This window comes from Gymnogyps californianus, chromosome 16 (assembly GCF_018139145.2).
Source record: "Gymnogyps californianus isolate 813 chromosome 16, ASM1813914v2, whole genome shotgun sequence".
Classification (NCBI taxonomy): domain Eukaryota; kingdom Metazoa; phylum Chordata; class Aves; order Accipitriformes; family Cathartidae; genus Gymnogyps; species Gymnogyps californianus.
In genome coordinates, this window is record NC_059486.1 from 3713562 (window position 1) to 3727146 (window position 13585).

A 13585-nucleotide genomic window follows, 5' to 3' on the forward strand; every position below is an offset into this window, starting at 1 on the left:
GTCAACACATGAATGAATAAAGGATTATGGTTTTAAAGATTAAGCCCCTAATGAATGAACAGCTTGAGCAACCATTTTAAAAAGGAAGTCTGGGGAAGTTCCAGTAATCACCTTTCTGGTGTTCTTAGATAAAGGCACTTGGAACTTCACAAAGTATTCACAAACATAATCCCATAGATCATGATGGGAAAAAAGATGACAACTGAATTGCTCATTGCAAAATTTGTTCGCCACATAACCAGAAAATATCAAGATCCCTTAAAGCAGAAAACTGCAGTTTCCTGCAGCTCTAGCTGCACTATGCAATAATCAATCAGGTCATCAGCAGAACCAAAAAACCTGTATAAAACAGAACAGCTTTTATTAAGGTATGACATTTTCTCAGTTTCTTATCTCTCTGTATCTTTGGCACACACAGAACTGAGAAGAGAGATGTCTTTTCCAGCCTACTTTCACAGGCAGTTGACTTGCCATAAAATCCAAACTTTCTCTCTTTCACCCCTCCAAGATTTTTGCTTTACTTAAGGAAGTTAGGCTCACAACTTCTCCTCCAAACCAGCAGCTCTTTAGAGTTCCTTCTTCTACATTGTTTAACCAAGATACTGAACACTCTCCTAAAGGACAGTTCATTCTCACCTCTCGATAACCAAGTTAAATACTGAGCTCCTCTGCTGGATGAAGCAGAGTACTGAGCAAGACACTGCCAGCAGCCTCTCACAGCAACAGAAGAACTTTGAGATGAGAAAGAACAAGTTCAGTATTTTTATAGCAAAGATCTATAAAGGCAGCAGCCAGATGAGTCCATTAGGAGAAACTCAACCATCTGGAATAAAATGTCGTTGCTTCAGCAGAAGAGGGTAAAAGGGAACAGCCATCAGGTAAACATACCTGGGTTTGGAGTCAGACTGCCCTGGTGTCATTTTAATGGTCACATCCAGAGAAGCCTGCTCACACGTACATAGACATTTGGCTTTGCAGACCCTGGATGAGATCACATAATTCTTTTGCTGGCATTTGGATTTCAAAGAGAATGCCAAGGCCTCCGATAAGAGTCCACACCGTCTGATCTTTCTATGAAATTTTAACTATTAGATCATTTAATTAGAAAACTGTAAGAGCAGCTGTCGAGGAAATGCATGAGGCAGTGGGGAATTAAGGGGTCATGCACGAAAGACATCCAGAAATGCAGATGGATGCATCTCTGCACATATTTAAAAAACACCTTTCACTTGAAAATGTTGATAGGTGTAGTCTTAAAATGCAGAACCTCTACCCTTCTTTTTAAACAGCAGCTTTCTGAGCTTCAAGGCTCAGATTTCTAGTTGTAACTTTTAATTTATGGATCACTGATAGTCTGCAAAATAATATGGAGATGTAGTAGGTACCTGATCTCCATTTCAGATAGTAACTTTCACTGCAACGGCAGAAATACACAGCGCATCTTCTACCACTGTTCCAAGTGAGTGATGGTTACTGTTGCCACAAGAGTGTCATGCAAAAAAAAAAGGGGGGGGGGGGGGGGGTTGGTCTACACAACGACCAAAGAGAAAGGTAGTCCAGGAAAGAGTCACTATTAAAATTGTTGCTTGAATTATGACCAAAGGTAAGCTCCTTCAGCTTTCTTAACCACATTTGCTCATTTTTTCGTTATTTTTTTTAACCTGAGTAATATCAAAGCATCACTGAAAGACTAGAAAGGTATATTCACAGCCTGTTTCTTTGTGGATAGCCCATTTCACTGTTTTACCTGGAAGTCTGTCCAGTTCCCTTCTTATTCACGTGATGCTTTTGCAGAGCAACAGGGCAGGGGAATCACGCTTAAAATCACTGGGACATCTAGAGTGTAGAGCTGTCTAATGTAGTTCTTCTGTGACCCCTGCACTTGCTGAAACTACTTGAGCTTGTTTTTGGAAAGAGATCCAACTTCCAAGTTGAGAGCATCCTTTTAGAAATGCCAGTCTTTCCTCCATCTGCCATATCCTGATCTAAGGGGGAATAACAAGGACTTGAGGGCCCAAGACCCTGGACTCCACCAGCAGGAACAGCTGGGAAGCAACACGCACAGCCCCTGGCCCCCAGACTCGGTGCTCTTCCTCTATAATACTGCCCTGCTCTCACGTTGGGGGGTGGTGTTCAGCAAATCCCACAAGCAGAAGTTTTTACACCCAAATATCATCCCATATTATTGAACTTGGGGTCAGACCTCCCACTTTCTGATTCTCTGCAGTACAGGCCACCTGATGCTCTCAACTGCATAACCTTTCTGTGCCCGGGAAGCGGTACCCAGCTGCTTAGAAACCAACTGATGGTCAGCAGCAACGATGTAGGGAACCATCAAAGCACGCTGGTTTGCTTAGTTTTTAACACTGTGGGACCTTGAGCACCCATTCACACAGGATTAATTTTTTCAAGATGCCATTGAAAGAGTAAATTAACACAGAGAGATGAATAAAGTCTGAATTTCTGGTTTCACACTATAAATTCCAGACATGTTTAGGTCATTCTCCCCGTATCAGCTACATGGCTGACCTTGCCCTCCCCACAGGTATTTAAGCAGGAGACAAGGGGGCAGGCATGAGAACAGTTTTCCCTTGGCCAGAAGAGCAGCAGCATTCAGCACCACTACCCACTGACATCATCCAGCCACCGAGCGGTGATCGAATGCATAGTGATAAAAAAGTGTACTGACAGCCACGCCGGCACTTCAAACCCAAGCACGTACGCTGGCATTCTTCATCTTCTGTGCAATAGGTTTCAACTTAGCTTTTTTTTTCCCCCTAGATTTCCATTTCGGAACATGAAGAGGTGGGAATGAAAAATTATTAAAGGGAAAGCCCATCACAAGGTTAACTAAAATGAAATAAAATATTTCTGTTGTAAACACAGGGAAACTTCCCCCCCACCACATAACCTCAGAACCTCAGGACACAGTAACACCTCCTGTAGTACCAAGGTGGTGCTTTGGGAACTTCCCTCTATACTAGGAAGGGGATATGTGTGCATATGATTGGGACAACAAAGCTTTTGCATGACACATACTACCATGTGCTTTTCCAAAGGCCTGCTGGCTAACATAGTGAGCTAACAGGTGGGACTTCCCTCTCCCCCCAAAGATACTGTGCTGTGCATGTACTGCTCACCTTAGGTGTGCACCCTAAGCCCTCCCAGTATGAGCCCAGAGACGCTCTGTATCAGAGCACGTTCCATGGAAAACCAAAAAAAGAAAAGTTCTCCAAAAAGCCTACCATCTTCCCTCCCCTAGTATTAATTTTATCTTTATCATCATTTGGTCACTGAAGCAGAGAGGTTTAGCAAATCCAAGTGACTACGGAATTAAGCTAGACACAGTCCCAGCCCCACAGGAGGCTGCCATGGGATTTAGGAGTGACCTTGGGACATTAGCTGTCTTCCCCAGAGCTTAGAGGTCTGGGAAGACCTCACAGTCCATACCTTCACAGCAATATCTTTCCTGAGCTCCCAAGGGGTCCTTGCCATGCAATACCTTCAAGCCACCCAAATAGCCCAGGGATGACATATTCAAGGAAGACAGGAGTTACGGACTCTGCTGCTGAAGGCAGGACAGAAGGTGCAGCAGCATTCCACAGGGAGTAAAAGAATATGAATAAATTCAACACACATATCTATTTATCAATCAAATTGTATATACGTTTGGAGTATGATACTTGAGTCATTCATCGTTTCTTCCCTCCAGCCAACCTAACTGGATCCTACTTTTATTTGCTCAGTGCAGGCAATAGTATTGGCACTATACTGAGTGCATGCACACACGCATACAAAAGAGAAAAATTCTCTGAGAAAAACCCCAAGGCAGAGGGTCTCCAGCAGACCAGAGATCCTGCCTGTGTCAGGTGTGCTGCATGAAGTCCTCTAATGCACACATTTCTAGGTCACTCTTTAAATTGGGGGGGAGGAGGGAGGGAAGGGGGAGCAGGGGACACCGGCCTGGGGAGCACTCAGGGTACGGCTACCCAGAAGTACACCTGCAAAAGATGGAACACGGATGCTCCCCTCAAATGTCAGCCCATGAAGCATCTGGCCAGAAGTCTGAATGCCACAGCATCATTTTAGATTTTAGCAGCAGCAGCAACCACACAGAAAAATTTTGGCTACTGGCACTGCTGCTGCTTTTTCCCTCCACTCACAACCTTTAGCTGTGGTCACACACACACACACACTCTGTCTTCTGCATGTAGAAATGGGAAGCGATTCGGGGGATCAAGAAATGGTGGTATAGAAGGAAAAATCCCACCGTCCAGGCAAGGTAAAACAAGAAGGGGAGGGCTCGCTGGTGTAATTTCGGGGTTGGTCTAGGATGATGTCATAGCACTGAGCAAGTGCCATGGCCAAACAGTGGGTACTTGCTAATGCTCCCTGTCCATCTGACCTCTAATACCATCAGACTGAAATATTTAAGATTACATTTATTTTAGCTTTAAAAGGCCATTTTTCACTCCTTTCCCTCAAAAAGGTTGCTACCGACTGCAGCCCGTGCGGATGCGAGGTGGGGGAGGCGGCACGACAACTAACTCTTCCGGCACACACCCCTTTCCCTACTACAAAGGCATCCACAGCAATCACATTTGCAATAGTACAAATCTTGATGGATTCATCCCATCCCCCTCCTCTTTGTAAGCCCACAGCCCGCTGTAAGCCCTCTCCGTTATCGCAACCCAGCAATCCTTCCTAGGGATCAAGCTGAAAAATGCAGTCACGGTACAGTTGCTTGAAATAAATGAATGAATGAATGAAAAAACAGCCAGCAGCTCAGCTGGGAAGCAGCAATCTTATTGTTTCAAAACCCATCTGCATCTCCATAGCATTTAAGCATATTTCACATGAGCACATATACACACTTTATGCACATGCAAATAAACATATTAACAAAAGAGATAGGTGGAAAAGGGTGGGGGGGAATCTTAGATGATATTAACTTCACCCAGGAAGGTGGCTTATCTCACATATACTGGAAATACACGGAGAAATTAAATACATTCTACATTTTACATCTCTCGCACACAGAGCTAAAATATCTTTCAGTGCAATATCTAGTTGCTATGCCAACAACAACAAAAAAATAATTAGGAGAGAAAAAAAATTCCTGACCCCTTTGCAGAGGGAGAGGGGATGAGAGGAGGTCGGGTGGGGTGGGGTGGCTGCTTACCAAAGATGCTGATTTGATTGTGGCAAAGCGCTCTCGGTTCCGGTAGTGGAGGGCCTGATTCTGCACTGACTGGGTAGGCCGCACCTCAGGCCTGCGATCCCTGTGGCCCACCTCATCCCTTATAAATACATGATCCTGCAGAAATGGATAAAAACAAGGAGAAAGTCCGGCTGTGCTCTTCCCGCGGCGGCTGCCTCTCTCTCACCCCTCTGTCTGCACAAGCGCCGCTGTTTGAGAGGCATAGTTCAGCTCTCTGCTAGCCCCGGCAGCTCCCACGGTACAAAATGAATAAGCAACACATTGCAGGCTTGGGTTCGGCGTGTCAGCTGATCGCTAGCGGGATGCCTTCTGAATCCCTGGCTGGTTTTTTTTTTTTTTTTTTTTTAAACCTCCAGTATTACATATGTGCAAAAAAAAAAAGACTCAAAAGCATAAAGCGATGCAGAGCAATCGGACTCCTCAGAAAGGTTGGGTTCAAGCACTGCAACCGAGCAATCCCGTTAAAAACGTGATTTCCATGTCTAGCAAAGAAGATGCTTTTCCCTTTTAACACAAGAGCAACATTTTGCCTCATTCCCTTTGCCGAGTGGTTTGTCCTCAATAGGGTTTCTTTGTCTCTTGTTTGCTATCTGCTGTGGAGGATGAGCATCCTGGCTAAAACCATGGCAGGCTGGAGAGGACCAGGAAAGCCTCCGTGACCACTCAGGGATCCTGCTTTCCAGTCATGATCCTGCACAGTTCTAGCACTTTCTCTCCACAGCCCACAAAGGATTTTTCTTTTTTTTTCCCCCCTTTTAAAGCAACAGCTCACAGGTTTTAGCACAAATGGTTCCCAGTGCAACCTCCCTCTTGCTGGCTGGCAAGGCTTCGTGAGGAGCGGCTGTGCATCTGCGAAATGGCGCGTGCAAATTTTGCAACGGAACAAAGCTCTCGTCAAGCGTATAGAGACCCTAATCAGAAAGGCCGGCGAAAAATGCCACCGCAATCTTGTTAATTGAAACGGTGACTGCCAAAAGTCAGTGCACCCGCAGGCTACGCCTTCAGGACGGAGCAGCCTTTGGACACCAGGCGCGTCCTGCTGCCTCCCACTGCAGCCTGCCCAGCGGCGTGGGCTCCACAGAGCAGCAGTGATGGTAGCCAGCTTTGGCACATCTGCCATGCTGCCATCTACCATAGTTTCATGACTCCCATCCTCAAGCTCCAGCTCCTAAAAACTCTAAGGAAAACTGAGATTCTTCCTGAATTACATCAGCTGTCAGGGGTGCAAAATAAAGGCTGCAAATGTGAGCAAATGCCTATATCAAAAGGCAAACAAAAGACTCCAACCCTTGCAGAGAACGGCTGGCTCCATCAGAGTGACTCGCTGCCTCTGTACACCCGGTGTTTGCAGTGAGCATAGGCAGCTTTGCCACCCCGCCATGCCAGAGCAGACACCAGTAAGGTCAGAAAGCCCTGTGGTGAGAAACCAGCCGATACGGAGTAGCATCTCCACCATGACACTGCTGTCGTACTGATGCTCCTTTCCCACTCTGCAGTCATGTGTTTCCCTCTCTGCTGTCCTCAATTTCTAGCTGCTTCTAGTCTGGACCCACGCACATTCAGCCGCTTTCAATATGATTCTGTAAACGATTTCAAGCAAAAGCCAAATTGGTACAGAAATGCCAATATAAAATGCTGAACAACGTGTTGATTTAAAGTGCTTTAAACCCAATACCTTTTCTCATATTCTTAATTTTGAGCATTTACGCTCCGTGCTCACCTTTCACTTGCCTTTGCACGGAGAGAGCACAATGGCCAAGACCATCACAGAGCCAAGCCTGCACCGGCTCCTCCGTACCCACCCGAGGGAGACAGAACAAGCTAAAACAGTTAAAAAGGACAGTCCTCCATAGAAGTAGTAGGACTACAGAGCGTAATAAGAAGTTGCAGTTTCATTTTATATTGACCATCCTTATACTGGACCTTTCGTTGCACTGTCTTAACAGGGGAAGGCAGTGTTACAGAAGGGCAATTACTGGCAATTGGGCTGATCTCAGATTTTCAACTTGTGCATGTTCATACAACAGGCAGGGCTCTCAGACTTGCATGCTTTCCTGAGAAAGGTACGTCTTAGGCTCTACAATAGTCATACCAAAAAAATCCTCATTAAACATTTAAAGTTTAACAGTATCACTCAGTTTAATTGGACTCGTGGCTTCACTGGAAGAGTATCAATCCCGTTTTCTACAGCTTTGCAGCACTCTCGCCTATCAAGTAGGTGTAAGGAGGACTCTCTGAAATACAATCGGGGATAGTCCAGATAACCCAAAGCAGACGGGCTGGCTACTAACATCACCTTTTAGTGTGGTATTTCTACGGATGTGTTTTGGAGCCTTCCAGCACAACGGACCCCTACCCAGACAAGGGGCAGCGCTAGAAGCAATGCTGAACTTGGCCTCTCGCTCTCCAACAAGCAGCTCTGCAGAGATAAACCTGGCCCTTTGGGGCTTGTGCAAACACAGCCTCATGTGAATGCACTGGTACGAAGCAAGCTGGAGCAAGAGGAGGGGAGTCAGCAACTGCAAAAGGGAACTCCTTTGTTAGAGGCTGAAACTGGAGCACCTCACATACAAAATAAAGCTGAATAAAAGTGTCCTGCGGTAAAGATCTATACAAGACTTACCCGTCTGAGCCATGGAGGACTGAAGAGAAACAGTAGTACACAGGAGCTACTATTCCTCTACTGGGGCTACGAAATTAAGGTGGAGACAGGCCAAATACTACCCCTGGTCATACACAAAGCCTGCAGCAGCACATGTGAACGTACAAGATTCCTAAGGTCTGCTAGCAATACCCCAATCCCTGGACCATCTTCCCTCTCTCCATTACATTAGTATGCCAGAGTGAATGTGAAATATTAAAACCAGAGAGGCAGCAAATCACTGAAAAAAAAAAAAAAAAAGACTTTTAAAATGGGCATTCAGATTTTTCAGAATGCTCCAAAACACCACCTAAAATGACAAGTTGAAATTGTAATTACTTCTTACATGGGAAAATTAATCTGTGGGTTACTTTCTGTTATCTAAGAGGTGGATTCTTAGAGGGCAGAATGTCATCCCGGTCTTGTTTTATGGGACTTCTAGTTACTTTAGTGCACATAAGAAGCTCACAGCAGAATCTAATTGCCCTTCAGGAATGTGAATTAACTGCATTCTCCATTTCAAATTGAGCTGGGCAAGGAATGGGAAAATTTCTTTGCAACTGAGCAAGCAAAAGGACCAATTTCAAGTGGACAAAACACTCAGTGGTTGTCCTTGGCACCCCTTAATCTGGGATCTGAGGCTTCTGCATCAGGCAGGCAACCACTACCAACTCTTAACTAAGCCCGTGGAACCTTAATAGGCAAAACATTTTTCAGAAAAGCTGTCACGCTACCAGAAATAAAATCACTTGACATGAAGACTTACCAAATCTAGCAAGTTACACTATGACAGAGACTGCTAATAAACAGAGACCTGTAAGATAAATAAACCTAAGAGTAGCCATATCTCCACCAACCTTCCTCAGACAATGTGACTGATGGCTACTACGACAAACATCTACCTACAAGCCCAGAAAACAGATTTCTGCTCTTTTTATTTTATTTTCTTCTCCCAAAAGCTTGCTAAGAGACACTACAGTCATGTCTCCTTTCAGATGTTGGCACAAATCAGGAAATTTTGTTTCAAAACTTTTAGCCCAGATTTGTGGGAGACAAAGATCCAAAACTAGCACCTCAGCTCAAGTTACTCAGTAAGTAAAATCTGATCGAAAGCATCCCCAAAACTCATCAAGTTTGGGTCAGGGTATCTCTCAGCCCTAAATCTGCAGTTCAAACATTGGTTTGGTTTTAAAGTAATGTATCTTCTGTGTATATTTCACTTTCCATCTGTTTTCTGTGTTTATTGCAGTATTTGCCTTATGCATACAACTTCAGGCATGCTCAGATCACAACACACATTAAACCATTAAAATCCTTCTATTTAGGGTCAACAATCTAGAATCTTCAACTTCCCACTAAAGAAATAATTTGTTCTTCTGACTGTGTATCTGCTACATAAACAGTTTTCAGGCTGATCGCAACAAATGGGGATATTTGGCTGGGTGTTGGCTTTGAAATTGCTGATCATATTTGCCAGGACAAAATCTCTCAAACATTTCTACAGTATTATCTGAGAGCTGGTGGAGCTTCCAGTTACTTAAGTGATGCAAAAGAGCAAGTCTCTCAGAAACAATGAAAAAACCCGAAAGGCAGGACTCCTACATATATTATGGATTAATAAGTAATCTAAAAAAAAAAAAATTAAAAAAATTTGTTCTTGTGGAAGTTATCTCTGGATAAACAGAAATACAGAGCAGCAGTCAGAACATTTGTTCAGACACAAATTGATGTAAGTGGCTTCCAGCTGGATATCTAAATGGCTACCACTGGTGTATTGTCTGAGCATCTTACAATGCGCATGGGTTTCTGCTCAAACCGATGAGTCTTGCCCAAGGTCACCCTACAGAGTAAGAACCTGAATTGTGCTCTCCAGAGTCCCACGCCAGTTCTACCACACACTGTCTTTTCATCCTCCTCACTGAAAAAAAAGGGCTTTACCATCCCCTGCCCCCAACACCAGCACAACATTTCAGGAATATCTGCTTAACACCGGTGCCACGCATGTTTAAGAGCAACAATAACAGCATGTTGCTAACAGTACTTTCATTTTATGTTCAAGATATTCCTTCAGATAGACTCCTTCCTGATAACACTTAATAATTACACTGATCAGATAATTTTTTGTTTTGTTTTTAGAGAAAGATGTAGCTTGTTCCAAGAAATGCTAGGGAAAAAAACCCCACACAAACACACTGTTGCAACAAAACTTCCTAGGTGAATAAAATACCTGCTCAGAAGACAATTGGAACAAGCAAGCTATAGAAGCAAACAGAAAACAACTCAGCAGGTAGGTAGGAGTTGATTTTTTTCCTACAGAAAAATCAATGAGAATTTTGCCTCAGATTTTAATCACAGCAAAACCGGGCAGACAGATCTATAAATTGCATTTGATAGTTACATTGTTTCAGTATATAACATTGTCATGTGGCTGAAGCAACCCTTGCACTGACAAAGCATCAAACACAAGAATTAACAAAAGACAGAGAAAGGGGTCCCATTGTCTTCAGCAGCTGATTTAGAAACTAACATACACCCCAACGGCCAACTCTGATCACACTGGACTAGCCTAAAGCTGAAACATCTAAACTTTTGCCTCAAAAGGAACATTCACTTACACAGGGCATTTTTTGTTAGGCACACCAAATAAAAACCTTCACAAACACTGTTTACACAAGAAGATTCACTAACTGGAAAGGACTGCCAGTCTCCTAGACAAATAGGAAAGGCAATTTCTGAGCCACAGTAAGGACTTTAATGGAATTGCAGCAAATCCCTTCCTTCTAAGAATTTAAAGAGCAAGGAAAATAAGTGTGCCATCGTTCATTTTAATACATTGCACTAAGTGCTTCGAGGTTTAAGTATCAGGAGTCTTTCAAGAAAAGGCTTCATGTCACCAACCTGCTTGACATGATTCCAGAAGGCACGCGAGGGCTCATCACTGCCAGCACATGCAAGCCAAAACTCAGTAAGTCATTACCTAAATATCCTTTAAATCTCATAAAAACAACATGTCTTCCAAGTATGAATCATAAATCTTGATATGTAGGAAAACACCCTCAGCTTTGCCTCAGCTGTAACTCACGTAGAACCGCCACGCCAGAGCACTCTCCATCCACAGAATTCAGCATGAATGCTGCATATTAATCATGGCAGTGATAGGTGACGCGTACGGGTTAATTTAATGGATTTGCAAGGTCACTAAAGTTGCAACAGTTATTACAGAAGTATGTTTTTATTACAGACATTGGGCAAGCATTTGTGATGATCAGCTATGAACATCCTCTTTTCATCCTTTTGTTATAAACTGGATCTTAATCAGAAGATTTCCCTGACGTTTTTATTGCCCAAGTTTCATCTTCGTAAGTACTGATGATTTTAAGGTTGAAGTAAGTAACAGCAACAACTCTGTATTGCAGTTGAACAAAACCATACCGTACTGGCTTTTTGTTTAGATTAAGAGAACAACCTTTTTTTAATATTATAAAGTTTTACGGAAATAAAATAATACCATGTGGGAGCACTCTAAATCCTACCACTTGGCATATTCATTTAGGACAACAAAATAATATTTCTGGGAAGCCACCTGTACACACACTGACATATACCAGCAGTTGAACAAAGCAGATGACAAACTACCTACGACGCATCGACTGATGCCTGTATTCTTAAGGGAGCCAAAATCTTCATCCTCATTTTAAGATGAATTAACTGATACCTATTTGCTTTTAAAATCTGGGTTACGTATCTTTGAAGCACAGTGTATTTGGAGTTTAACTCCCTGCCCCATTTTGTCTTTTTTTTTTGCGCTCTCAGACACAATTGGGTTTGCATTACAGCTATCATTTACTCTTCAGTTCTCAACCTGTGCAGCTGAACAACTGAATTAGCTCCCAACAGGAGACAGACACGAGAATGTATATCCATAGGTAAGATGATCCTTGGATGGAGAAGCACAGTTATGTTAACTGTCTTCAAAAGAGAGACGTTAGAAAACCAGAACTCTTACACTGATCATATTGCGACCTACATGGAGGAGGTCACCAACCTGAAACCTGTAAATGGGGAAGGAAGAGTTCCTAGCAGGACAGCTCATCCAAGCTGGACATCTGAATTTCCTGTAAAGAATTTGCTGGTGATTAAGGCATCCTCCTGAGGAAGCAGTCTTTGACCCTAAGGACGGACTGAGATCCCAGGAAGGGAGGATGCAGGCTTCCTGCCTGAGGAGCAGACATTATTGCAATTTTTTTCCTCCCAGGAGTTTAGGATACAGCTATAAACTAAGTTATATGAAAAGCTACACATTCACTTCTGGCTTTTTATTATTTTCTTCCTGTCCAGTGATTTTTCTTCCAACCTACAAGTTCTACTCTGCTGATAGGTGGGAGTCACCTTTGTTCAAAGCACAAGTTTAGAAACATGGAGCTCTACTGCTGCCCCAAAGCTTTTGTATTGTGGAAGGCGTAAGGCTGTGCCTGCTTTTCATGGAGGATTTATCACAAATGCTGTTCTCCATCAGGCAAAATCCAAGCAGCTCAGCTATCATGAAGTAGTACAGCCAGTGAAAATTAACCAGATCAGAAGCAGGTCATTTCACTTACCCTGTGACCACAAAACATTTTTGGGAGTTACAGCCAACTAGCAGCTGTTAAAAAAAAAATAAAAAAAAAAATAAAAAGAAGTTGTTTACAAATGGTTTTACTACATCAGCCTGTTTCTTATGCTTTGCCTCTGTCTCGGAGTAGCTGGTCACAGTATAGATGCTAGGGGTGCTTGATGGGGATGCTCAAAGCTTCTCCCAGCCTAGCGCTACACAGGTGATGTAGTGAGAGCCTGAGGTCTGCTCCTGATTTACACCAAGTAAATGCCACTCCAGACTGGCTCTTCACACCAAGCAGCAGTGTGAAGCACTGAAGGCTGGGAACTATATTTCACACATGACCAGAGACTCTTTCATCCTACATTTTACAATTGCACATGACATTCTGGGGCTGTGGTCCAAAGAAATCAGAAGGCCTCTGACACTTCGAGCTTTGAGCCTTAGAAAATATCAACAGTCTAAGCAATTTTGCCATCTTGGTCACTTCACACAGCGTGGTACATCTGGTGGATGTTAATTAACACATTTGTGGAATACCGTAATTTTACACAACACTTTGATTTGACCCATGTCAAAACAATCTCGTATGCGACCCTATGCCCACATAATGGAGACAGCTGGCTAATTATGTTCATCAGTATTTTCTTTTTAGCCTTTAAAGGCTGATTAAATGCAAAACAAAAGCTTAATTTAAACTTGAACCCCAGGTTCTTTCCATTTTGTTTGTGATTAGGCTCCAGAGTGCTACCAAACTCAGCACTCCCTACTTCTCACCTGCTAGAACAAAAACAAGTTGTGTGGATCAACTTCATCACAGTTTACAGAAACACAGTTAAAGCAAGCACAAAGACAAATAGAGGTTTTCTCAGAATAAGGAACTTTACCTTGAAAATAGAGTGGGATGTATGTGTATATAAGCCCCCTGAGGTGTCCTGTTCCAATTTTAGTCTTTTCACATGTATTAATATATACATAATATACACATGAAGCAGTTTTCCATTTAAAATTGCATTCCCCAAAGTAACAAAGAATAAAAAAAATCATGTACTAAATTAAAACAATTATTTGCAGACTGGAATACGTCCTGCTACACATAGTCTAAATTTGCCTTATGTGTACATACAGC

At 43.0% G+C, this 13585-nt stretch overlaps 1 protein-coding gene across 3 annotated transcripts in view; it reads right to left on the reverse strand.

Moving 5' to 3' along the window:
• Positions 1–13585, reverse strand: part of TAOK3 (TAO kinase 3) — a 94565-nt gene that overhangs the window by 11035 nt on the left and 69945 nt on the right. For 2 of the 3 annotated variants that reach the window (XM_050906398.1, XM_050906397.1), the window contains one exon: positions 5183–5317. In XM_050906398.1, coding sequence (XP_050762355.1) covers positions 5183–5317 — 135 coding nt within the window. Of the gene's footprint in view, positions 1–5182; positions 5318–11907; positions 11978–12460; positions 12505–13585 lie in introns of all 3 variants that reach the window. The other variant, XM_050906396.1, reaches the window with a different exon arrangement.